Source organism: Coturnix japonica, chromosome 27 (assembly GCF_001577835.2).
Source record: "Coturnix japonica isolate 7356 chromosome 27, Coturnix japonica 2.1, whole genome shotgun sequence".
Classification (NCBI taxonomy): domain Eukaryota; kingdom Metazoa; phylum Chordata; class Aves; order Galliformes; family Phasianidae; genus Coturnix; species Coturnix japonica.
The window spans coordinates 1,360,468-1,387,720 of NC_029542.1; the positions used below are offsets into that span (position 1 = coordinate 1,360,468).

General features: G+C 49.1%; 1 protein-coding gene across 3 annotated transcripts in view; it reads right to left on the reverse strand.

Moving 5' to 3' along the window:
* The window catches only part of ASIC2 (acid sensing ion channel subunit 2), a 378,214-nt gene that overhangs the window by 49,906 nt on the left and 301,055 nt on the right, over positions 1–27,253 (reverse strand). The window contains exon 1 of one of the 3 annotated variants that reach the window (XM_015885549.2): positions 19,616–20,901. The exons of the other annotated variants lie outside the window; for them this stretch is intronic. Within the exon in view, the coding sequence (XP_015741035.1) occupies positions 19,616–20,155 (540 nt within the window). The 5' untranslated portion in view covers positions 20,156–20,901. Of the gene's footprint in view, positions 1–19,615; positions 20,902–27,253 lie in introns of those variants that run through there. 3 annotated transcript variants of the gene reach the window in all.

Here is a 27,253-nt window from a genome sequence, read left to right on the forward strand (position 1 = left end):
TTGCCAAATTTCTGATACTCATTTCATCCTCTTAGAGCAGATTCAAGCCCTGATCTTCTTTCCCGCTGGGCAAAAAGAAGTTGTTTTGCTTCTTTGTGAATTCTTTCCCCTCCTTCAAATATAGGAGTGAACCTACTGCTGGCTTCCCCTTGGGGCAGCGGCCAGGCAGAGACTTTGAGTCCATTCAAAGCAGCCTTGGAAGTTGAACCCAACTGACACGAAGACACCTGATGTCACCCTAATCCACCTGAACATGGGCTTAAAAGCCACCAGACTGTCACCTACTTTCATTTCTGCCTCCCCATGACCTCAGCCATGTCACTCATCTCATGTGATCCCATCCCTACAGTGACCTTCTGCTGCATCTCCGGTCACCCCCATCTGCTGCTGCCCGGGTGCCCACAGAACAAGGCTCCTAATCCCAAATCCCTTTTCAATATATGCTAAAAATACAGCAACTACAATCACTGCCCAAATCTGCTTATACATTTACACCAGTTATGCTCCTGGAAGCACAAATGATGCACAGTGGTGCAGCCCCTGGGTAGCACTGGGGATGTACCACCAATCAACAGCCAAGTCATCTCTGTAAATAATAATTCCATGATGGAAAGGGGCTTTGTGAGTGTGGGTGCAAGAGCTTGGATGGGACCAATGGCTGCCTCCAAGGATGCAGGATCATTGCTGTTCTCCATGTAGGGTCTTTAAAGGGTGGTTGGTAGGGGAAGAAATGCTGAAGATAAAAGCAGAGAACAACCACAAAATGAGAAGCAATAGAGCTCATAACATTGCCTGGGGTGGTGATTTAGGTTTTAAAGAGACTGTAGGGTGGAGGCAGAATACAGGATACAGGTACAGGGTGGCTGAACTCCTCCAAGCAGCTCTTGGTCCCATCCCCATTGACAGCATCCCACAGCTCCATTGTGCACAGCTCCATCAGCCAGCAAAGCAGTGACAGGGATTTACAGTGAACTGATAAAGTGCATTAACCTCAAAGTGAACCATCCCTTCCAGTCCGTCAATGGACACCCTTGGCTCTGAATTTTAACTAAACAAGGTTAAAGCCTCTAATTCTGGAGAACCGTCTCACAGAGAGCTTTAATGCGCTCTAATGAGCTTCTCTGAATCCTAACATAATTCTCCACTTGCGGCATAAACTCAAACACTGAAATCATAATAATGCATGAAATTGCCCTGTGGATGGGTGAGAATATGGTACAAAAATGAAGCTTATTATTATTATCTTGAGTTGTCAACAGTCCTGGCAAAACACCCACCAGAAGCAGCCAAAATTCCCACCCCGGGCTGGGCACGCATCAGGTCGGGTCTGCCACATCTCTGCATTTAATCTGCAGTTTAAAAGCACGATCTGGGCAAGAGGCAGAGCAAATTCATTTCCCTACATGAGATCCACGAAGTCTGCCGAGATATATTAACACCCCAGCTTGTCTTTGGGGTGATTGAAAGCTGCACGGCAAGCCGTCGTGGGAAAACAGGGTGATAGATTTTTGCATGAGTGAAAAGATGAGCTTGGGGGAGAAAAAAAAGGAAGAAAAAACAGCACTAAAACTCACTGAGCAAGCAACAGCTTCCCACGGGAGAGGGTGAGGAGGGGAGAAGCAGGAGCATCAGGGGATAAGCAATTTTCCTCCTGGCATCTGAGTTCCAAGTTGCAGGAGGAGCACAATTTGCCCCCAGCTTCAGGACCCTGTGGCTGAAGGAAAGGATTCATTTTCCCCACAGAGGAACAGGTTGGGATTTATAGGTCTTATAGGACAGGGAGGTCTCCCTAAAGCAGCAAGGCTGAGAGGAGGGTGAGGGCATTGGGGATTTCTCATTGGTGGCTGCTCTCCAAGGAGGGACCTCAAGGACAGTCTGAGACCAATGACCCAGTCGTGTCCACAGCCCCGAAGCACTGCCTGCATTGGGCTGTGGAACCCACTGGATGCCAGCAGCTCCCTCAATTCCCTCCTGAAGATAAACCTTGGGCATGGATGTACTGAGAAATGCCACTTCGACCCAAATCCAGATATCATATCTAGCTGTGCTTCACCTCCCCCCTTTGCTCTTTGCCATGCTGCCTTCAAGACCATTTGTCAATTGGGAGTCCATTGAGAAGGAGTTGAACTCAATGACACTTACAGGACCCTTCCAACTTGGGATGTTCCATGGCTCTATGACAATCCCCTCTATACCTGAGCTGCTCTCCTGACCCTCCTTCAGCCCCTCAAGCTCTCTGCTTTACAAACCCTTTACATTCAGCTCCTTAATCTCTCTTAGTGAAGGCAGTATTTCAGTTGACCCCCAAACCATCACAAACCATTGCATTTCTGCACATGGTCCCAAAGCCAGCTTTCATTTCCCAACCTGACATTGTCATTGCCCTACAACAGTGGCTCAGCAGCAAATGTGGAACAGGCATGGTTGGTCAAAGCATGCAGGTTCCTCCCATTAAGAAAAGTTTCATGCCATTCTGAAAAGAGGCCTTCAGAAGTAAATATCCCCAATTTTGTGCTACAAACCTGCTCCCCTTCCTCTATTCAGCACTGTAGCTGCCAGTTCCCTCAGCACTGAGTTTAAATCAGAATTCAAAGGAGAACACCAGAGATGATTAAAGTGTCAGTTTCCAAATGCAAACAACCTCTGGCATCTGCAGCTTTCTGCATCCTCCCCTCTAAAGCCTGAAATCTTCCCCAGCATTGCTTGAAAATGAAGGGATTGATTTTACCCAGCCAACTCATGCACCTGCAGCACCTGCAGCTGCAGCACCTGCTGGATTCACACTTTCTTGCTGTTAATTTTCTCTCTATCTTGCAGCATCGCTATAGACTTTAGACAGATATTTCATGCCCTGAACCTCCTGTATGAAAGGGAGCCTCTTACAAACCCCTCACTGGAAATTATCAAGGGTTTCAAGAGGGTTTTTCCTCAAACCTCTCATTTATTTCTAATGGCAAGGCTGGAGTGTTGTTACAGCCCCAGTTTCTGGACAAAATCCCAAAGAGGTGGGGACTTGGAAAGTAATGAATGATTGATGCGTGCTTTTTCCTTTTCTTTTTTGCAGCATGTACTGTAACTGAAAGGTAGTGATGAAGGCAAAATAATAATAATAATAATAATAAAAACAAACTTAACATGTGTTACTCAGACTATCGTTAAGGCGCAAATTGTTTGAATGGGGTTTTGGAGCCCCGAGCAAACCAGAGCATCTCAGAGCATCCCAGGAGGTGTCTGCTTTGGGTTCTTCCAAATGCAAACCCAAAGGTTTGCAATGACCTGGCTTAGGGTTGTAGGACGGTCTAAGGTCTAAATTTGGGAATGAGAGGCCAAAGAAAGGGAAAGTTCTCCCATTACAGTGAGATTAAGGCAAATTTCATATTAAAGAAGTTCCTGGGCTATGTGTGAGGGAAACATTGCAGGTTCCAAGAGGAGAACATCCCCAGCATTCCCATTAATCACCTTTTAATAGAACCCAGACGAAATTATCATCTAATGAGGAGACCAGAGAAATGAACATCCCCAGGGACAGGGGTGTAATCTTGCAAAAGCAACCAGGATGCCCTATAGCTCAATGCTTACTGCTGCTGTCAATGGCACAAAGTGAAACGTGGATGCCCTTGTGCTTTGCACTGCAAAGATTCACCCTTGTGACATCAATGCTTGGGGTTTCAGTGGCTATTCTCATGCACAACAAGCTGTCATGCCAGCCAGGTTCAGCACAACAAGCAAGAAACGCAATGCAAAGAGATCAAAAGTTTTCCTGCAGCTCCATAAAGCCTTACTCTGCCCTTACTCTGCTCTACAGCCCCTCTGCAACATGCAAAGCCCTGCAGGGAAAGGATGGCTTTAGGATGGAGCCAGATCTTTCTGTGCCTTTGCCATACAGGACAGTCTCCATATTGTGGAACACTACAGCAATTTCTGCAGCAATCCTCCTATATCTCAGGAGAGCATGAGCAGCTCTGCCCAAGCCACTCCCATTCCTTTCTTCTATTTGTAATGATGCCCCTCTTTTTGCTTCCTCCCACACTTTGAAGCACTTTTTGCCTGCACCTCCCCAGGCAACCACAGCCATCAAACAAGACACAGCCAACTCTGCAGTTGGCTCTTGCAATGTAAAGAGTGAATTCCACTATCTTGCAGCTCAAAGTTCACTTCTCCATCACATCCCTGTTCTGAGCATCCCCTTCCACCCCAACTATTCTATGGTTCTATGATTCTGTGACCACGGAGGCTAACGAGCTCTATCAGCATCCTTAGGACACAACCTCCTCTATTCAACCCAATCTTCAACAAGTCTCTGCCCAAATATTGCCTTGAAATAAATGTATTTTTTAATGCAGGTGAAGAAAACCATGTTGGTAAAACACAGCTGGACAGGAACCCTGTGATTAATTGAGTCACTTAGCCACATCCATGTCTATGTTTGCTGTTTTAAGTACTGATGATTATATGATGCACAAGCAAATGAAAATTAATAAGTACACTCTAACCTACACAGATGCTCTGGGGAAAAAAAAAAAGGCAGAACGGAGCTGCAGCCTTTTGGATGGGGCAAAGTTCCTTTAGTATAAAATACAGCTGTTTTTCAGCATCGTTCAATGTGATTTCATAGGAAATCACACCTTTGGTAAAGGTCAATGAGCTCAAAGCAGCATCATTTTCTCCTTCTGCATTGAAACCCCACAAAGTGCAGTGCAGGGGTGGGCTGCTTCTTCTTGCCCATCCCCAACCCTCTGGTGGGATGAGTATGTTTGAAGAACATCAATTACCACTGGATGTGATTAATGGACAATCAGCACCAAGCAGCAGCTCAGCTACCCTAGTAAGAAATTACATTGTGAAAGGAAATGCAGCTCAATGTTTGTCACCTGGCCCAGAATACAAAACAACCATCATCATGTACATGTATTTAGGGCAATGCCCTGAAATCACCTTACATTTAGGATCACGCATGATGGCTCAGAGCCCAGCCCAGCATAGAGCTGCTGTCCATGGTCTGATGGAGAGGGAAGACCACATCTGGTGATCCAGCCCTTGGTGTCATGCCCATGACATTCCCGTGCCCAAGCAACACCTTTAGCTCAGTCTGTAATTACAAAAGCCTCTCCTAGACTTAAACCACACTATTTTCCCACTTTGGCCTCTCTCTCTGATACTCTGCTCTGCACAAATGCAAATCCCATCTCCATTAACCACACAGATTTGCATCCCATTCTCCTGGTCACCCCCTATTGTTCCAAGGGAGCTTTTCTGCATCTCTACGATGATATCTGAAAATGGAAATGACTTTCCAGAAGAGCCAGAAATGATGGGAATCAATATTCTGCTCTCACAGCATGTGGTGTCTGTACGAGTCACAGCGCTCAGTCACCCACCTGGGTTAAACTCAGCCACAGATCAGGCAGAAAAGAAGCTGAAAAGAAAAAGAGAACAAACAAATGGGAGGAATTTCCTCCCTTATCACTGCAGCCTGTTATTAAGGCAGGTTAAGCCATGACACAGTTGCAATTTGCAGGAGATTTCTGGCATCTGCGAGGACTGATAAAGACTGTGGTTGTTAGTTTTACAGTAGCCAAAATAATTTAAGCTAAGTGCACAAAGCTCAGACAACAGCTGAGGTCCAGGATGCCCTTCTGTCCATGGATTCATCTGATACTCCTGGCAAACCACACCTTGTGGCATATTGATGCTACAGGTACCAGCCATGCCCAGACCCAACAGAATGGATATCAAACTCCAGAAAGATAAAACATACATCTATTCTGTTACACAAAAAGAGGTAAAGTTTGGACCCTGTTCATGTTGGCCCTGCCAGCTCTGACACCTTACTCTGCCTGTGCAGAGAACCACATCAAGGTTGAAAAAGACCATTAAGACCCCTAAGTCCTACCCCACACCACCCTCACCATGCCCAGATACCACATCCCTTGGGCAGGATCTGGCCCTGACTCCACATTTCCCTCCGGCCAGCAGGAGCTGGAGGCACAGCCAGCACTACAGCAGGCTCAGCTCTGTATTTCTACAGCTCAGATACATGCTAACTGCTGTGCTTTTTAATCAGCCAAATAAATTGCACTGAGACCTCACAGCAGTTGGAAAGAAGACATCCAGCTGTGGCTGGTGGCAGCAGAGGTGGGCGGGCGATGCTCTGTGTGCCCCCTCACCATGTCCCCAACCCCCAGCACTGCCACCCATCACCTGGAGCTGCATCCCATTGCTCCCATGCAGCATCTTGCAGAGCTCCTGGTACTGCCATAAATCCAGCCCGCAGCAGCACCGCAGTGTGTGGAGCCAAAAGCAGCTCCGTCCTGGCAGCAAGGGCAAGAGAAAGGCTTTGGGGACTCAAAGCAGCAGCTCTCAGCCTGCTGTTATTAAAAGCAATGAATTCCCAGCTGCACGCAGCACAGGGTGAACTCACAGAGGTATCAAACAACAGCACAGGTGAGCTATTAGCAAACAAGTCAAAACCTCCCTTGCAAATCTATTAGTCTGGCAGCTCGTTGGAGCGCCGGTACATCTGGGGCTTATCACAAACACGCACAGAAATAGGTCAGGAGGAAACATGGCTGAGCAGCACAAACAGGGCTGCAGGCTGAGGGCTGCAGCACAGCTCCGGGCTCTGCAAGGAGGCAGCTTGCACCCTCACACTGCAAAAGACTGAAGTAATGCCACTATTTATAAATGGCCCTTTAAAAATAGAAATGTCACTCTTCCTTGCTAGGAAACTGATTTCTTTCATTTTTTTTATTTTTTTCCTTCTTGTAGACAGGTGAGAGAAGTGAGGGGGAAACAAAAAGTGATGTATTATGTTTATTATACATGGGAGAGAGCGTTTTGATTTGGCTTCTTGCAGCTACATCATTGCTGCATCATTGTGGGGTGATGAAGTAACGGTGCAACATCCCCAGGGCTGTGTGTGCTCATGGGGCTCTGCACAGCCTGCAGCCCCCTCCCAGCCCCTAGGCTTAAGGATCCTCCATCAGTGCAGCTCCCAGGTCAGGGCAGGAGGTAAAACAATGGGGAAAGAGGGTAGGGGTGGTGGGGATAGCAGGGAGGATGGGAAGAGAGGACTGGGATGGTAAGGATGGAGACAGCAAGAGCTGATGGGAATGGGGTCACTGAAAAGAGGAGGGGGCCAGAAGGAACAGCAGAGAGAGGTTGAGGATGATGGGAATGGCAGAGAATATGGGGACTACGGGGACAGCAGAAAAAGGATGGGGACAGTGGGGAGAAGATGGAGAATATCGGAACAGTAAAGAGAGATAATGGGTGTTGGTGGAGAGAGGATGGGGACAGCAAGGACAGTGGAGAGAGGATGGAGGTGATGGGAATAGTACAGAGAGGATGAGGATGATGGAGACAGTAGGGAGAAGATGGAGACTATTGGGGCACTGGAGAGAGAGTGGTGCCAGTGGAAAGAGGTGGGGGCCTGCAGGAATACTGGAGAGAGGATGAGGATGATGGGAATGATAGAGAGAGGATGGGGACAATGGGGACACTAAGAGAGGATGGGGACAGTGGAGAAAACAGAGGATGGAGCCAGTCTGTGGTTCTGGCACTAAGCATCAGTGAGAGCTGGTGCACAAGGCGACACGCGTAGGAGTTTGCTTGGAAAGGCAAATGCTGCACAGCCTTGTGTTAACAGCAAAATAGCGGCCGACCTCAAGGCAAACAGGGAGCAGATGCACAGGTGTTTTGTTTGATTGCTGCTAGATTAAATCCCCACTCACTTTAGCGTGTTGGATAAGGAGTCTGCAAGGCCGGGTTATAACAACATTCCCAGCGCTACAGAACAGCTATGTAAACCAGAGGGCTTGTTTAAAGGATTGAAGGATGTGAATGTGCAAAGTAGATGTAAGAGCAGATCAAATGACACACTTAAGTGGAAGAACTTGGAGCTGTTTCCCCAGAGACGGTGTTTTCTGTTCCTGTTACTCACCACAAACAGAGGGGCTGAGAGCTTTAGCATTGCACAGGCAGCAGCAAGAAAAGCCCCTCTTAGCCCTTATAACCCCTGTAGTCCCATTAACCTGCAGCTACAACAAGCCTGCAGGAAAACCCAACCCTGGTCCAAATGCTCTGCTCCTGTGACATGCAGCGAACAAATCTCAGTGGGTTTCCCATTGCTCTCCTTTGCATGCAGGCTCAGATGTCAGTACAGCCTCCAGCTTCATTTCATGCCTATTAGCCATTCCTTGCCTCAAATGGGGATGGTGGCAAAGAAGCCAGACCTGCACATGTGTGACACATATCAAATGGAGGAAGGATGTGGGAGTGCCCTGTTTGCAGGGCTGCAGCTGGAGATCACCATCTTCCCCCCCAGCTCTGCAGAGGCAGCTAGTGAAAATGAGCTTCCTCTACTCCTCAGTTTGTCCTTTCCTTAGAACATTCATAAAAGCCAATTCCCTTTTTTTTTTTTTTTTTTTTTTAATTATTATTATTATTATTTTTCACTTGTGGGCTTTCCAAGGATTAATTAGTGTGGAGTATTTGAGTCATTAATCTGGTGGCTTCTGGAAAGGAAGAGGAACGATACACACAGGGGGGGAGGGAGTGACAGACCCTTCTCCCAGAGACCCATTTTAGAAGGGCTGCCAGCAACACAGCTCAGCTCCTAAGTGTGCTGTTTGGCCAAGTAATAGGTTATTTAAAAGGTTATTTAAGCACAGATGCCCAAAGTTGCCTGCAGGAAAACTGAGTCTTCACTCAGCTGAATTGTGAGGGTTCAAATCCCACAGCTCTGCTTATTAATCCCTCTAAGTAAAATGGAGAAGGAGCCCAAGTGCAGGGATGCCAGCACCCACCTGAGAGGCAAAACCACCAAAAACATCAGCAACAACACACAGCCAATCTTCTGCAAGCTAGAAAACGAGATGCATGAACTCCAAGACCCCCAAATGAGCCCCTCAGCCCATCTGCAGGCTGAGATCCATGAGACAGCAGCCGAAATCTGCAGCCTGAGGCTCCGTTCCCACCCTCCGGGCTGGCAGAGATTCAGGCTCTGAGTCAACGACTGGGAAAAGCTCCGTGCTGTGGGCACCCTCCTGCTCCCACAGGGCTCAGCTGCATCTCTGCCAAAGCCAAAGGCTGCTTTGGACCCTGCACAGCCCACTCTGCCCAGGACATGCTGTGCCATCCACGTTTCCTTGCTGGTGAGGGCAGGGATGAGTGATAGGAAAAGAGAAAAAAAAAAAGGTTTTAGAGAGAGTTTCTCCCCCTGCTAGGAGAGAAGGGAAAATTCCTATGCTCTAAGTATTATTTCTTTAACATTATATATAACAGTAATTATCCCTAACTCAGCAAAGTAACCCAAAAAGGAGCAAGGACACAATGCACCAATGCACCCAGCCCTTCAGCCTTGAATCCACTTATCCCAGCCCCCTTTTCCACCCCGTTCCCACCTCAAAGCCACTCTCCAGATGCTGAGCTCATTGCGCTGCCTCTCTACACACACCAGCCTGCTCCAACAGCAACTAATTGCTAACAAGCTCATTACAAGAAGAAAGCAGCAGGAGCGCAATGCTGGATTTTTTTCTGCCTGTCTGCAAAGCAAACAGCTGGCCACCAAACTTAGAAGCCTAATCTAATTAAACAGTAGCAAAAAAAACCCCTGACATCAATGGTGGAAAACCACCACGCCGGTGCAAGACGTTCATCAGAGATTTGGCCATTCTGAAGGCATCTCCAAGCATTGCACTCAGGGAGGAGTGGGGGATGTAGGATGGGAGCTCAGCTCTGCACTGCACACAAATGAGGTGACAGCAGATACCACCAAGGTAACCATACTGTAAGGACAAGGAGATGGGGTGGGTTGGTGTGAAATGCTGCTTTGGATGAAGGCTGCCAGAAAATATAGGGACTGTACAACACTAGTTGGTGTTTGAAATACAGCTCCTTCTGTTTGCAAGCCCTCTTGCTCAGACTTTGCCATTTATTTGCTGTTTGCTTTGCTGTGTGTCATAATCATAGAATCACAGAATGGCCTGGGTTGCAAAGGACCACAGTGCTCATCCAGTTCCAACCCCCTGCTATGTGCAGGGTCACCAACCAGCAGCCCAGGCTGCCCAGAGCCACATCCAGCCTGGCCTTGAATGCCTGCAGGGATGGGGCATCCACAGCCTCCTTGGGCAACCTGTTCCAGTGCGTCACCACCCTCTGGGTGAAAAACTTCCTCCTAAGATCCAACCTACATTTCCCTGTCTCAATTTAAAGTCCCTGTGTGCAAGGTGAGGACCCTTCAGTCCTGTCCCACCCCCCTCTCTGCACGCAGGATAGATGCACATAGGGTGAGAAGGAGCAGGAAAGCAGCTCCTCCATCTCCAGGCATGAAAAGCAAATAGGGGCAGAGACAACACAAGAAAACCATGGGTGAATCTACAGCTCATCAGCCTGAGCAGAGCTGAGCCTCTGTGCAACCCTGCAAAGTACTCAAGAGAGAGCTTTGCTGCCTCCCTGATCCCTCATTACAGTTCACGAGCAGCCAAGAATTCACCTGTTTTATCACAATGCAATTTGTTTTGCAAAGTTTACGAGCGTTCCTTCCCTCCAGGGCCGGGTTTTACAACGTTTGTTTAACCGGGATTTTGCAGGCTGCAGTGCTGCCAGCTTTTGCTCAGCTTCTGTACCCCTCAAACAGCTCCTGATGCCCTTCTCGTCCATGCAAAGGGATAGCCAGCATTGCATATGAGCTCTCCATCCACCCATTACTCAGTTGCTGCTGCTTTGTACATATGTAAGACCAGCAATTAGCGGCAGAGTGGCGTGCATAATGCAATCAGCCTGCAGCAGGAGGGCTGCATCCCCCTGCTCCTGCTCAGCATAGAGCCTGGAGCCTTATTTTCCTGACATCTAACATCAAAGAAAGGCATCGCATTCACCAACCTGGAGGAGAGCAAGATGAAAACCCAGCAAGTGTCAACCTCATGCTAACAAGCCCCGATGTCTCAGGAACCACTTCTAAAACAAACAGGTTGCCAGATAGCAAGTGTTTGGTTTGTGTTTTGTCTCTCTCTCTCCTGTCTAGTTGCTGGGAAACCACCTCTGCGAGGCAGCTCACGCTCCTTACACTTGTTGAGTGCTCCCCAATAGAGGTCGGAGCGCTGGGCTCGCATCCCCCCCAACAGTGAGGAGGAGAGAACCCTGAGCACCCCCTCGGTGCTTTAAAAGACCCAACGTCGGCGGCCCCACTAATAACCTGCCTGAACACAGGGCTCACGCGTGGTACAGAAGGTTAAATCATCCCTTCATCTCCTCCAGAGCCCATCTCTAATGAGGCAGGAATGTAACGGAGGGCAAAAAGGCAGGAAAGGCTTTGAAAAAGTGCAAGTAAACCCAAACAAAAGGCAAGATTTCCCATGGAAGGAGCTTGCATCAGCTCAGGAAGGCTGATACCTCCACCCGCTGTTGAGGATTTCTGCTTTATTTATTCAGTTTTTCCCCATTTCTTCACATGACCCATCTGGTAGCTCCATCCCTGCCCCAGAGCATCCCATGTGGCAGCACTGCAACCACTAATAACGGGTTTAAGAGACAGAAGAACTGTCCTCAAGCTTTTTATTTTACCTCCTCAAAACCCTCCTCCTGAAAATGACATATTAAGTGTTTCGGGTTAGCAGGGCACAAAACCTCCATGCACTTCTATCATACTGATGGAAACATTTCAGCTCCTTCCCTACCCTTTGCACAACCTATCCAGAGTCACTCCAGGACATGTGCATGTTGCAAAGTTATTCTCTTGCTTTCTCTCTCTTTTTTTTCCCCTTTCCTTTATTCACTCGTTGTCCCCAATCCACCCCTTTTTAACACTGTCCTGGGAGATTCAGCCTGGTGCTGAGCTCTGTCACCTAGCAGGGAGGAAACACCTCCAAAAGTCAATGCAGATATTTGCCTTGAACCAGCAGGAGTTTAGATAAAGCAAACATCTGCATTAATCCTATGCAACTACCAGCTCTGCACCCAGTTTCCCACAGGGGGTCATTTTCCATTTCCCCTAATATATATATATATATATATACATATATATATTAGTCATTATGATGTGTAGGGTGCTGGACAGAAAAATCCATCCCTTCCCCAAGGCTCTTTTCCATTGCTGGATCCAGGAGTGCAAGGATTGGGGCACCATCCCCACATCTCCATCACCACCCAAGACTGAGAAAGACAATGAGGAAACCCCCAAAACCAGCAGTGCCTGTGATGCTATTAGAAAGGCAGACTGATGACTCAGGCAGGGAAAGAAACACAAAGAGGATGCATCGTGTGCTATATTTAATGCCTGGATAGCACAAGTCCCACCGCCTACGTCTCCACGGGCACCTACCATGAACTCAGAGCCTTCCCCAGCACTTGGCATCTTTCTGTCTGCCCATCTGCAAACCTCACCAAGTGTTTCCAGAACTAGGAGAGACGTCCCAACAGATCAAACCATCAGATGATAAGATAAATATATTGCCTGTAACTTCTTACTAACTCCTATACTTCTCATACTCAACCTTAAAATCAGCCAAGTATTGGGATGCTTTCCTGCTAAACCCTTCAGTGCACTGACCTGTAGCAATGCCCTCCCCTGTGCTGATGCATAACAACTGCAACTGAATTGCTTCTATGGGGTATGAAAGCCTGCACAATACCACAAAACCTGCAATTAAGTGTTTTCATTCAACACAAGCTATAGGGAATTGCCCATCAGTTGAGAAACCAAAGGCAAAGGACACCAATGGAAATAGGATGAGGGGGGACAGCACCCGCAGCCATACAGAACACTGCAGAACCTCCTCCAACCTGGGGTGTATGTGGGGCTGGGAGCTCAAGAGGGAGCAATAAAACCACAGTGAGCCCCCTGCCCTCCATCACCCCATGGAACACATGATTGGAAAGTCAAGATCACACTTCTAATGCCTGGGAATGACACTTTAATTACTTGATGTAAGAGAAACTAGCAGAAACCACGGCAGGTAAAGGCTTCCTGCAGCCACAAAGCCACCCCAGAAGGCACGGGGCCATCGTCTCATCAAAAGGTCGTGGATGTTTGTATCCCCAGCCCTAGCACTGAGCTGGAAAGAGCAGATGAGAGTAAAGAGGGCAATGGGGAATCAATTCCAACCGCATCTGGAGATCGATAAGCCTAGATGGAGGGGGAATATAAGCAAATCTAAGGGAAATCAGTGCACCGAAGAAGTAGCAAAGCTTGCAAAGACAAAAAGGAATTGCATTTTTCAGAAGAGAACCATCAGCTTTGCACGCATGGCTCATGCCAGACCAACTGTCCCTCCTCAGCTGGCTGCAAGCTGTAACCTGCTGCTGGATGCAAGTGTTGGTAAAGCACCCTATCCAGGGTGCAGTAAGTCACCCAAGCCCTGTAGGAGGCTTTGACAGAGGGACGGATAGGGATGCAGGCATCATTAGAAACAGAATGATAGATGTGTCTGATATCACAGTGCGTGCTGATTGCAGGGTGGTTGAGGTATCTGGCACTGTGTGCATGCAACGCCTGGATTTGTCAGAGTACACAGTAAATATTTTAAGTGTTGTTTTGCAGTGAATGCCTCAAGGCAGAGTAATACCTTACGCTGAAAATATCTTCCTAGAAGGAAGAATGACACATTAAGTTGAACATCAACCTGTTAAAGTCACCTCAGCAGCTCCCCTGGAACCATCACTGATCCCAGGAAAGGAACAGACATGAAGACCCTAAACCCACCCCACACGTCCATGCATTGTGCCAATGGGTGAAAAACAAATGGGGCACAGATTGCTTCATCGCTTAGAAAAACCCCATTGCAAGTGGTAAATTTTCATTACAGCACCATGGGCACCTGGAGGATCCCACAGAAGGGGATGAGGGAGTAGGATGGAACTTTGGAGGTCTCAAAGGATGGAACACTACCCAAAGAACCTCTCATTGGTTCTGCTAAGGAAATAAACAGGGCCACAACAGTGTGAGGCACCTGGATTTAGAATAAAAACCACTTGCACCTCCATGATTTCATCCTTGCCTTCCTGATCAATGCCTTCCTGATTCATCCTCTGTATAAGGGATGCTTCCCTCTCAGCACCTCAAGAAAGTCGAGAAACCTCCATTTATATTTTACTTTATAATTTCAAAGTGATTTCAGCCCTGTTTTTCTGGTATCGGGGTCACCCCAGGTAGCTCCATCTCTTCCCTTTGCCTTAATGCAGGACAGAAGGAGGGATGGAAGGGTTCTCTCCTCACATGCAAAAAGGAAATTTACAGCCACCTCACCTGAAAACAAAAGATGCAGAAAAGTGAGGATGTGTTTGAAGTGTCTCTCATTGATGTTGCCACCTGGATGGAGAAATCTGAAGGATTCTTGTTGGAACAAAAAGACTTGAAAGAGCCAAACCCCAATCACAGCCCATAGAACTTCACGCTGCTCCTGACTTCAGATAAAACCTGAAGCATCCTCCCACCAGAAACACAGCGTAGGGTTCACTGCCTTGAGCAACACCCATATGAGACCCCAAAACCCAAACCCAGTGCAGACACACAGCACTGCCGTGGAGATATATGGAAATGATGGTGTGCATCCTCAACCCAGCTTCTCCACCACTCCAAATGCTTGCAAGAAAATATAATTAAATAGCAAATTAGAGATCCGTTTTTAGAGAGGTTTGTAGCCATGGGAGTCCAGCTCTACGGTGAAGTTGCTGTTGGCTTTTGCCCCTGCCCAGTGCTCAGACAGATTGAGGTCCTTCTGCAAGAGTGGGCTGGGAAGCACTGATGCATTAAGCCTAATAAAGCCACAGGATGAGGTTATTTATTTCTGTCGGGAACATATGTTGGGAGCATATGAAGATTTACATGCCCACAATGAGACACTTTTGCTCATTACATAAATTTATTACAAAATCCATTGTGAGTTCCCTAGAGCAGCTTCTCTATTCCAGCTCCCAAAAGGCAAAAAGGGACCAAACCCCCCCCCCAAAACATGAAGGTTTGAATCTTTTCCAACTGTATTATGCAATTTCCACCCCCCCCTCCCCACCATTGGCAACAGTTATTCCTGCTTGTGAATCACAGCTAATTATATTATAATAGGCCATTCTTCTTGATTTAATACCACCGTATGAAAATCTGTATGAGAGCGAGTGTGGTCATCAGATTAGTAACAGCTCCAGTTCTTAATTTATGTTTTCATTTTATTAATGAAAAAAAATAATTAAAGCTCAAGGGTGCTGATGGGGACGTTTTTGCTGGAGTTTGTTTGATTTCAGAAGTAAATCACAGCACTGGATCAGAGTGATGGGGAACAAAGGGCAAATACCTGCTTCCATTGAAATTACAGCACTCGGGGTGATGGTAAAACTTGGGGGTGAAATCCCACAGCTGAGTGGAAGGAATGAGTGGCAGCAGGGAGGAGAATAAAGGAAATTAGGGTTAAACAAGTGAAAACTGCAGAAATACAAGGGGAAATAAAAGACTGCTTTCAAGCCAATGGACAGAGGAAGGCAAAGCCAACAGAGGCGTTGCACTGCTCACCCCCTCCGTGGTTTTAAGCTGTGCAATCCATCATAGGCAGGATTTCCCTGCATAGATTTGCAGCCATGGCAATCTCTGTCCTTGCAATAAGAAAGGAGACCCCTGAATCCCCCCTTCCCTGCAGACAGCATCGGTGTAGAGCCCTGACCTGCTGCCTTTGGGAATGGAAAATGTGACCTCAGACAGAGCCAAGACCCAAACTTATGGACAGGTGATGATGCTGGTGACAGCCTCACACACAGCCCTATAATAGGATGTATGCAATTTGGCAATACCTTGCTATAGAGCAGCACTGACCTCCCAGCTCTGGAGCAAGCTTCAGCATCCCTGACTTATTCCCCTCCTGGATTCCCACTGGATTTATTCCCCCTCCCCACCCCATTTGGTTCCACGCCTACATAACAACACCAGGATTGTTATTCTTTGCCTTCTGTATACATTAGGAGATGGTTGGAAGATCCTGAAGCAATTTGCAAATATTAATTAAGCCTTTGCAGAATTCCTGAGTGGTAAGTAACCAAAATTATGCCCCTAATTATATTAATTCTGCTGTAGGGCAGCAGGCAATTAGTTGGGATCTGTTACATAAGGAAAACAAACCTATGTTGATGATTATACATTTAGCATGCAACTAACTGGTATTCCATCTCCTCACTGATGGCTTTGGCATAAGCAAAAAGAGCATCTTGAGGGAGGAAAAGTGTGCAAGAAAGCCCTGCCCAAAGCTCTTCTCCATCACAGAATGATCATAGAATCGTTTGAGTTGGTAGGGACCCCTTGAAGGCCATCCAGTCCAACTCCACAGCAATGAATGGAGATACCTACAGCTCCTCCTGCAGACTCCCCTCTGCACTTGCCCCTCCTCTTGAGGAACACCACATTTGCACATCCAAAGCACAGCGCAACGGACCTGGGATGAAATAGGACCAGGAGAAGCTCAGGTACATGGTAGGGGACATGGGTTCCTACATTCCAGTCCTGTTTCACAGTCTAAAAATCAAACTTCTGTGATAATGAAAAGCCCTGCAGAGCTGCTGGCTGCCTCTGGAGGAGCTCCACAGCTCCTGATGGATGCTGCCAAAGGAGGGAGCAAGTCCATCTTCACAGCAAGTCTCATTGCTTGTTGTACTCAGGCAGCACCTAGCACAGCCCAAATCTGATGCTAACTAACACACAATTAGTGATATTACTTAATGCCACTGCAGCCTGGCGATGAGAGCATGGGATTTAATGAGTGAGACTGAATCCAGCTGGCTCCATGCATCGGCCCTTCCATGGCACCCATACAAACTGGGAACTTTAAATCTTCAGCCCCACATCAGTATAATGAACCCAACCTGTTCCCCTTCCAAAAGGACAGCAGCAGCAAGCAGATCTACAGTATGATAAAAGAGAAATATATATATATATGCATAGAGCAGAAGAGCAGTCTGAAAGGGGACTGGGAGTACAGAGAGCAAAACCCCATATGGGGATAAAGAAGGAATGATTCAACACAAAACAACAAGCACACAAAAGCACTCAGGGATATGGACAAGGAAACTCCAAAACAGCCCCTAAATCAGAGCCTCCCTCTGCTGTCTCTCCCCACTGCAACAGGCAGGATTTTATTGGGTTCTTTTAACAAGGATGAGGTCACCAGCCCTTAATCCCAGTCCATGGGGGTGTGTTAAGAACGTTCATGTTAAAATACAAGCATATAAATAAATAGATTTGAGTCCATATGCTGAGGAAAAGGTGAATTTGGGAGACAAAGGAAGTCACTGAAATAAATCAACACCCGAACTGAAGAGATGCAGAGCAAAGGGATTGTCTGCTCAATCCTGATGCTCGGTGATAGAGAGAGGACCCCCTTCCTGCAAGGCAGAGCAAACACTGCCTTAAATCACCACACTGTCCAGTTCTGACAGTTCCATGTTACAGCTCAGAAGGTGTTTCTGAAGGACACCAACTGCTCAACAGCTGCTTCCCTTGGAGCTCTGCATCAGGGCAGCACAGGCATTGCCATCACTGTGTCTTATGGCTGGGCTTCCAAGCCCAGCTCATGGGAATAGAACTGAACACCTTGACCCCAAGGCATGAGATCTCAGTTCACCTTACACATCCTGACGCCTTTAAACACTGTGTATGGGTGACAAAAGCCAACTTGCACAGGTAGAACAAAAACCAAGCACTCACACACAGCCTCAGCATGCCCAACTAAATGATTTTAACCATCAATAAGCTCCATTTGCCCATCTCAACTGTTCTTCTCACTCATCTCATAGCAGTGAGTTCCACAAATCACTGCAACCCACTCCACAGGAGCATATATGGGGGAAACAAAGAAGTGACACCACGGCCACACGGTGCTTTTGCTGCACTTATCCTCCATGCAATCCTTTCCTTTTGGTGCTGTAGAAGCGCAGTCAGCACAGCACTCCAGCATCACACCAAGTGAGGCTTGAAAGGAGAGGTGGTGACCTCATGTGTGAGACATACAAAGCTGGAAAGGAAAGAGAAGCAGCTCTCATGCAGAGCTTGCTTCAGATCTAAGGGAAGCACCTTGGTTTGGGGCTTTGGGGTTTTTTACCCAGTGAAATTCACACCTGGAACTCCCACATCACCTTTTGCTGCACGACTTTTGCAGCAGCATCTGCTCACAGCATCCCTGTGTCCTCCATCCCAGAGGATTATCTGTCCTCCCTCCACATTTCAGCAGCCTCCAGGTTGTTGGGGAAGCCCCAAAGGGACCTCTTTGATTTTATGTGCTGTGTCTCGCAGAGTGGGAATTCAGCTCCTCTCCTGTGTGAGGAGCAGCAGCGGCTCAGAACTCCTCTCCCTGCTGACAGCAGCCCCACTACCAGCAGCAACCACAGCACATCTCCCACTCTCCCGTGTATCTACAGAGACAGGAAGAAGAGAATAACCCAGCACAACATTCCAACACAATAAACATCCAGCTGCCACCAACTGAGCTCATTTAAGACTCCACTCTGAGCTCTCATTTAGAACTACTGCAACCCACCACCTCCTCTAACCGCACTCTATCTATCAAAGGGTCCAACAGGGGTTATTTAAGCAGGGATACACCGGTGATGGCTTGCAAAGCACACCCTTAACTTCAGGGGCTTGACTCCACAGCAAGAGCCCACATGCAGACTCCTGCCACAGCAGCTCATGATTTGCAAAGCAAAGCACACCGTGCAACAGCACACAGCTGCAGGGTGCAGTTCTGCTGACCCAGGGGGGATTCATTTGGCACCCAGCAGGCAAAGGCTGCTCTGGATGGCCAGGGACCAACCTACCAGCTCTCCCCACATCAGGGAGCTCAACTGAGCCTCACCCTGCAGAGTTCACCTGAGGAAACTCTGCTTTGCAGTTGGGGATGGAAAGAGTCGAGATGCCACAATGCTGGAGGCAACAGGGGAAAACATCACCAAGTACCTCAAATGGTAGCAATGTTATTTTGCTGGGATTTTTGGTGTCTTTTTTTCTTCTTCTTTTTTTTCCTCCCCAATTAAAAATAGCAGCAGTGAGTGTGAGCCACCACTTCCCACTGCTGATGGCCTGAGGTAGCCTTTAGAACAAAAAAGCATCAGTTCTGCTTCGGAGAAGAGATAGAAGCATTGAGGGAAACGGTTGTGATCTGCTGGGGAGGGAACTCAGTGCTTTGCAATGGGAACTTCGTGGCCACCGCTGCCATTTGGTGTTGAAACACTGCACTCCAACAGTGCCTGCACTGAGAACCGCCGTCCCACTCAGCTCGTGTTCCACGCTGCTGCAATGCCCGCAAATGGTGTTTGTTTGTGACCTCCACGCACCCAAAACGGAGCCGCGATGTGCGAAGTACGGAACATAGCGCACACATCGTGGGGAAAACACGCAGATACAGGGGGAAAAACACTCAGATAGGGGGGGGAAACACTCAGATGGGGGGGGGGGAAACACTCAGATGGGGGGGGGAAACACACACAAAGTGTGGGGGAGAGACGCACATCGTGGGAAATACACGCAAAGCGTGGAGGAAACGCGGATACCGCGGGGTAAAGACGCGCACGTGGATGATGCGCTCCCCATAGAGCGCAGGGATGGGGTCTGGGAAGGGATGGAGGGGTCCCGGGACGCACTCACCGCGGAGAAGTTATGGGGCCCGCAGAGCTCGCCGCGGTACTTGCAGGAGAGCAGCATGTCCTCCAGCTGGTGGCCCAGGCGGTCCATGAAGTCGGCGCTGATGCCCTCGTAGTGTCGGGGCGGCAGGAATAGACGGAAATCGGCCAGCTTAGCGAACCACCGCAACCTCGCCTCGTCGCCTCTCAGCAGCTCGGTGAGCAGCGGCCGGGCGGTTCGGTTGGGCAGCAGCAACCCCAACCAATGCCCCGCGTAGTACAAATCCCCCTTGGACAGACGGGGGAAACGCAGCGGGTTGTTGTTACACAATGTAACGGCGGGGAAAGCCAATTGCCGGCTCCACTCGGTGCGCACCTGAGTGTGCGACGGGAAGGAGAGCCAATGCAGCAGGCGGTTGGAGGACCATGAGAGCAGCAGACCCAACGCCGTGCAAAAGGCGAGCACCCACAGCGCCCGACGCGGCAGCGCCGCCCGCCGCGAGCACATGTGCCGCAGCCCGTGCAGCCGCGTGCGCAGCGCCGGCACCCGGCGACCCCTCGCCATGGGCGCTCCCCGCCGCTCCCCTCCAACGCCGCCACCGCCGTGGGCTCAATGCGAGCAGCCCCTCGCCATGCCCGGCCCCCGCTCCGCGGCCCGCAGCGGCCCCGAGCGGCGGGGGGAGCCGCAGCGGTCTGCCCGCCGCACCGGCCCCGAGCTCGCGGTGCTCGGGGAGAGCTGCATGCCGGGCCCCGCTGCCGGTGATGCCGGTGGTGATGCCGCCGCCGCCGCCGCCGCCGCCTCCTCCCCGCCGCGACCGCACCCCCGCGGCTCGGCGAGGCTGCCGCTCGGTCGGAGGAGCCGCTCACACGCGGCGGTGCCGAGCCGGCATGGCCCGCTGCTGGTTGTGCTCCTGCTGCCGCTCCGCCCGCGGGACCTCCGAGCTCCGCGATCAGCTCCGCGATCAGCTCCGCTCTCCGGCACCTCCGAGCTCCGTGTTCCGTGACCGGCCGGGGCTGCTCCGAGCTTCGGGGTGAGCGCTGCCGCCACCGCTCCCGATCTCGGTCCCAGCCCCGCTCCGTGCAGCCGCTCAGCTCCGACCCCGCGCCGTTCTCATGCCCGTTCTCCCGAGGAAAAGCCGTCCGCGCCCCGCTGGGCGGATGATGAAGAGGGAGGGACACACAGAAAGGCGATGCTTCCCTTCGGTTCGTGTCCCGGTTGCGGTGGCGGCAGCCGCGCCGCTCGGCGCCAGCCGCGCTGGGGAGGCGGAGGGAGGAGGGGAGGGACGGAGCGCCGCTCGGCCCCGCCACCCGCCGGAGCCCCCTCCTCCTCCTCCCCGGCTTTATTCACGGCCGAGCGGGGGGAGTGCGGCTCCACCGGCAGCTCCCGGGACCCGTCGGGCTCTGTGCGTGGAGGTGGGATTGCGGGGTACCTCCCTCTCTCCCTCCCTTCTCTTTCAGCCGGAGTTTGTTTTTCTGGTTTTCAGCTGCCCCGGGGGAAAACACGATCGTACCGACACCGGTACAGCCTCTGGAAGCGCGGGGGAAGCTCGCAGTGTAGCTTCTTTGTACTTTGTAGCCAAGTGCTGTCTGTTCCATCGCTACATGGAAAAATGCAACCCCAAAGCATCCCCTCCCCATCACCTCCTCGAGCCCCGGTAGTCGTTTACAAGAGCTGTGTGGGGGACAGGGGGCTCCTTTAGAACCGCATCTTGCCCGGACACACACGCAAAAGCCCTTTCCCCGATACCCTGGGGAGAAAGAAATACTTGTGATACACATTGGCACCTCAGTAGGTTTTGCTCAGCTCGGATCTCTGAATAGCAGCTCAGTGTTACCTTCATTTTGATTTAGAATAGTACTAAGAAGCGTTCCTATCATTGTGTCCAATTAAGCTCTAAGTGGCGATAACTGCTTCGAATCCCCTCTGATATTTCTGCTTTCCCATTCATTTGCCATGTGTGTTTTGATCTGCTGTGCATTTTTACCCGATAGATGGTGCCGTTAGAGCCTGGCTGTCACCAGCCTCTTTCACAGAGTTTCTCCCCTCCGTGGCAAGAGCTGCAAACACACAACCCCTTCCTCCCTTTACCCCAAAGAAAACCCCACTCCCAGCTCTAAGACCACGGAGGGAAACCATTTTGGGGAGACCTCATGCTGGGGTTGCTGCAGCAAGGATTTGCACAAGTATACAACCACAGGCTCAGTTTTCCAGCCGGGGTGTTTTGCAGTGCCTCAGTTCACAGTGTTCTCCTGTCCATGCTTTGCAATTTTACCTTCTTTTTTTTTTTCCACTTAACCACTTCCCATCAATCCGAAATCCTTTTCAAACCTGGGAAGGTGGCTGTGACCTTTCTTAAACGAAATGAAACAAGGCCAGCAGTTAGCACGTTTGTAATAACGTGCTATTGAGTGGCTCCCATTAAGCATCTCAGCCCGCATCCCCCCCTGCCTGTTGGAATCAGTGGGAGTTCTTCCCCTTGGCTCACTCACAGGATAATAATGATCCGAATAGCTTTGCTATGAGGCAGTCTGGGATTGTTATTTCCATGATATATTGACACAAACCTAAGGAGGGGAAAAAAAAGTCCTGGGTTATAAACATCCTAATACGTCCCCTCCTGCCCCAGCATTGCTGCTGTCTTGCAGTGATTCTCAACTTTCTCAAGTCAAAATCTGACCACAAAAGGCAAAGCCTCCATCAGCTGCCATGGCACAGCACTCCCCCCTTCTTCAATGCCCATCCATTGGAAATCGTATCCATTTATTTTCCCATTCCCAAGTCACTCCTGTGTGAGTCCTGGTTCTTGACTATCCAGCGTGGCTTCAAAAGCCCATTGGGCTCCGTGCATGGAAGGACAGAATCATAGCATCACTAAGGTTAGAAAAGACATCAAACCACAGTTTGGGTGGAAACAAAATGACATTGAAGGGATTCAAACATCCATTTCAGGTGAATCCCATCATTCTGCCTCGGGACATAACTTGCATGTCCTCAAATGATACACAACAGACGAATAGTCTGACATTTTTTGGCAGTGAAAGCATTTCCTTCTTTTGAAACTTCATTTTCATTTCAAACATCAACTCGAGTTAAGACAAAAAAGATTAAAGAAAAGCTTGAAGAGCCCTGAAAAGTAAATTGTAATGCTTTCTTCCACCTGAACTTTCTGAGTATTGTGATTTCATTTATCTCATAAGGGAGCAAAAGGAAGGAAAGCTCCAGCCCAAATGCTTTGCCCTGGCAAACTGGAAAACCAACAAAACCATACCCAGAGCCCTACAGCCCCCAGGGAGAATGAGGCTGGGCACAGCTGGATGGAAGAAGCTGTGCACATCTGGGCACTACTGGGTGGAAGAAGCTGTTCCCAGCTATGCACAATTGGATGGAAGACACTGAGCACATCTGGGGATCACTGGATGAAAGAGGCCATTCACAGCTGGGCACAGATGGATGGAAGAAGCTGTGCACATCTGGGCACCACTGGATGGGGGAGGCTAAGCACAGCTGTACACCTCTGCATGTAAAAGGCTGAGCACAGCTGGATGAAAGAGGCTGAGCTCAGATGGGCACTGCTGGATGGAAGAGGCTGAGCACAATTCGGCACCATTGGATGGAAAAGGCCAAGCACAGCTGCGCACATCTGCACGCAGCTGGATGGAAGGGGCCGAACACAGCTGGTCTGCTGGATGTAAGAGGCTGGGCACATCGTGGCACAGCTGGATGGAACAGACTGCATACAGCTGGGCACCACTGAGTGGAAGAGGCCAAGCACAGCTGGCCACCATGGGGCAGGTTTGGTGGACCAGCTTGGTATGTCGTAATAAAATCATGCTCTTATGTTCCTTAAGCACCCATCTTTCCAGAATAATGTGCTGCTTTGCCTAACTGCTGCTGCTGCTGCAAAAATTTTCCTGCTGAAGCCACCATGTTATGAGAAAGCCATAAAACACTTGGAAATAGGGGTTTCCATGGAAGCTGCCATCTCAGAGTTAATTCTATTACTGCTGCCTCAAATCCCGTAGCATACAACAAACCCACTCCAGTGCTATCTGAGACCAGCACAGCTCTGCATGGTGCCACCAACCCCAAAACTGCTGTTCTTATTTCAAACTGGTTTCATTTTCTTTGGTATGACGTTTTGTTTTGTTGCTTTGCAAGCAAATCATTGAGCTGGCAGCTATGAGATTCTCTGTATTAATTGAGGATGCTCAGAGCAGAGCTAAGTGCAGCCCTATGTCTTCTGTAGGGGTGTTGGGGGGCTTTGCAGTGTTATGGGGCTGGGCATGGTTTAATCAGGGGGAGGTAAGATATTTGATCCATAATAAAACATCGAAGGCACATAAATAGCACGTCAGTGAGCTCTTTCTTCATCCGCATTATGGCACAAGTAGAGTAGTAAAACTGCTTGAATTTACAACTGCTTTCAGATACAGAAATATGGAAATACTCTGATATCTCATTTTCTACGCCTTCTGTGCGTACATAATAATCATCTAAAACCCTAAAAACAAAAAGGCACCAAACTCGAAACCCATGAGAAATGAATTAATTGCCCAAGAGAGCAATGATGCTGCATTTCTTTCAGGGATTATGCTGTCAAAAAGTAGATAGAAGTGGGATTTAATAGGTGACAGGAAGCTGCTAAGGATTAATTAGAAAGACTTTAGGAGGTGGCACAGACCTACTGGCATGGGGACATAACTGGGTCTGCCTCGCAGAGGTGTCACATTGGCCTTAGAGTAACTGCAATGGAAGGATGTACTGAGCTCCTTCTGCCCATGTTTTTGGATGGGATGCTGAGCCACACAGCTGGCGATGGGCTTCACATCCATTTGGAAATGCATTTTCAAAGGTCCTGCACAATGCCATGCGTTATAGGGCTGTCCTGTGCTCTCCAAGTCAAATGGACGCTTCCAACACAACTGTTATTCATTAACTTTCATGGAAGGAGCAGAACAGGAAGAACGTACACTGTGTGTATGTGTGTACACATGCAGATTTCTTCTGCAGGTGGAAAGAAGGAATGATTTTAATCTGTTTAAACTCCTCAGCTGGCATTCTCCCAGTTATGTCACATTTTTCTGCCCTGTTTTCCACTTCACTACCAAAGAAAAGAGAAGAGAGAGCGAAACAAATGGAAATACCTCTGGCTTTCTTCAGAACTAATTATAACGTGAATCCTTCCAAGCAAACCCATTATCCAAGATCTCACAGCCTCTGAACACCAACGGGCTCCTTTTCTTTTTGTTGGCACAAAGAAAAGTGCCATTGGCATTGGACACTAATCCTGCTGCAGTGCCCTCTGTGCATTTTGGTGGCCCTGTGGTCACTTCCCAGCTGACCAGGGACAAGTAGGAGCCTCCCCTCCACCTCTGGGTAGCAAAGTTTCAGCCCAGCCACTGCAAAACATTGAGAAAAGGACATGGGCACCCAATGCTTGAGTGTCTGGGATGCTTCCCCACATCCCTGCTGGAGGTACTCAGTGCAACACATAACACAGAGAGGAGAGAGCAGAAAGCGATGCCTTCACCATGAAGCCCTGCAGGGCTGCAGGAGGAGGAAGATGCATGAGATGCGTTTGGGAGGATGCAAAAGAAAATGGAATATTATCTCCTTTCCGGAAAGAGGGAGCTTGTGTCCCTGAACTTTGAGCCTTGGGGATGCTTTTTCACACAGCGGTGTGTATTTCTGTTGACTTTTTCTCCATTCTATTTTATTATTATTATTATTATTTTCTTGGTCTATAAAAGGCTGAAGTTTCCTTGGAGCCGTTTTGCTGGGCGAGCTCCTGCTACGGAGCTGCCGTCTTTGTTCCTGATGGGCTGTGAAGCGCAGGAGCCGCTTTGCTCGGGTGTTTAATCACAGCTTTTCAGTGCTCCATGAGCACCGCCACAGGAGAGGCTTAATTAAAGAAGAATCGAGAGGGGAAAAAAAAGGACAGGAAAAAACCCCAAACACGAAGCTCGCCTTGCTACTGAAATCTGCTTTGGTTTGGGGCTGTGAGTGATGTGAGAGGATCCGTGTGGATTTCAGCCTTCAGATGTGGCAGAGGGATGTTATAGGGCTGTACATGGGAGGGACATCTCAGCTCCAATGTATTAAGGTTGTAGAGTGGTTGTGGAGTCCATCCTGAGCTTCATCTGCCATCAGCTCCCACCCCAAGCACCTGGAGGGGCTTCCAGTGGAAATGTGGGGCTGAATGGAGGCACTGCAGAGCTTGATCCAGGGCAGGGATGGGCTCACCAAAAGATCATAGTGAATATTTCATGTCACCTCTTCAGTCTGGAGAGAAAACCTGCTGCTGTCTTCACTCCCCCCCTCCACCTCCCTCCACCGAACCTCTTTTGCTCAGGTTAAATGCACAGGATCTAGCAAACACACAGAGAGCTGCTCTGTGTTTAGATGCTGAAGGGGACTGAAAATTATATCTCTCCCAGGGAGTTTGGCTTCTATATCAATTCAAGGGAGCAATTTCTTAAGTTAATATTTATTCTTTGTCTTGCTGATGTGTTTGAAGACGCTTCTGGGAGCCAGGCTGGAAGTAGCTCTTCTTCCCCTTAAACCTGTTGCTGCTGTTCCAAACCCTAAGCCAAGGCCAAAGGGGTGTCAGAGCCTTATGGCATAAGTGAAGGAAGGGGGGAAAGTCATTCTTCAATCAATGCAACAAGAGAAGATCTTTAGCGCCTAGCCCCAAGTGGCCAGTCACCTCTTGCAAAGAGCAGCAACAGCCATTCCTCCTGCTTGACATCTGCTCTATTTGCTGCAATTTTCCACTGGAAAACTAAACAGTTTGATCTTGGACTGGTAACACAGCCAGGTTCTGAGTCCCTAAGAGTCCCCAAATCTCTTTGCTTGCCTTGGGGACCAGGAAGGAGTGCTTGTGGCTGGTGCCTGTGTGCTGGGAATGCATACAAACCCTCCCTGTGTGCTTCTAGCTGAGAGCAGGGGTCACATTGGAAGAAATCAATACATGCAATTATTACAAAGAATGTTGCTCTACCTGAGGGATGCGTCTGGAAGCTGCAGAGGGCAAAGCTCCAGCAGCTCAGCTGTGACCTGGCTGCTCCTGAAGCACTGGAGTCAACTCAATCCCAGGGTGCAGCAGCTGGAATGGCAGAAAAGCCACCCAGTGTCAACAGATATCAAGAGGCATTTCCCCACGAAAATGACCCCTTTCTGTAGGATCAAAAGCTTCCCATTGCTGCACCTGAACACGAAAACTGAGTTCCCATTTGGAAACATTTTGATGGCCCTGAAGCTGCTCCAACTCCTTGCAAACTCAGCAGGAGTTTCAGTGCAGTGATTCCTCAGAGGAGGAAACCACAGCTGCCTGCAAACTCTCCCAGCTGCAAACTGCTGTTGCTGTATTGCCTATTTGTACATCTGGGCTCTCAGTTCTTTGCTGTGCTTTGGCCACGATGGTCCCAACAGCGTCCTCCATCCTTTCCCTCAGGGACAGGTGAGTGCTACCTGCACAGCTCCAGGCAGAAGGGATCCATGCAACGTCTCTCTGGCAGCTAATGGGTGACAGCAGTTGTGTGGGCAGACTAATGGAGAAAAGGTTTGATAAAATAGAAGAGCCATCTCTGAGGTTATTTTATTTTATCTTATTTTATTTCCCCGGTGATGCTTTTTTTGCGGTTACATAATTTTGTGATGACT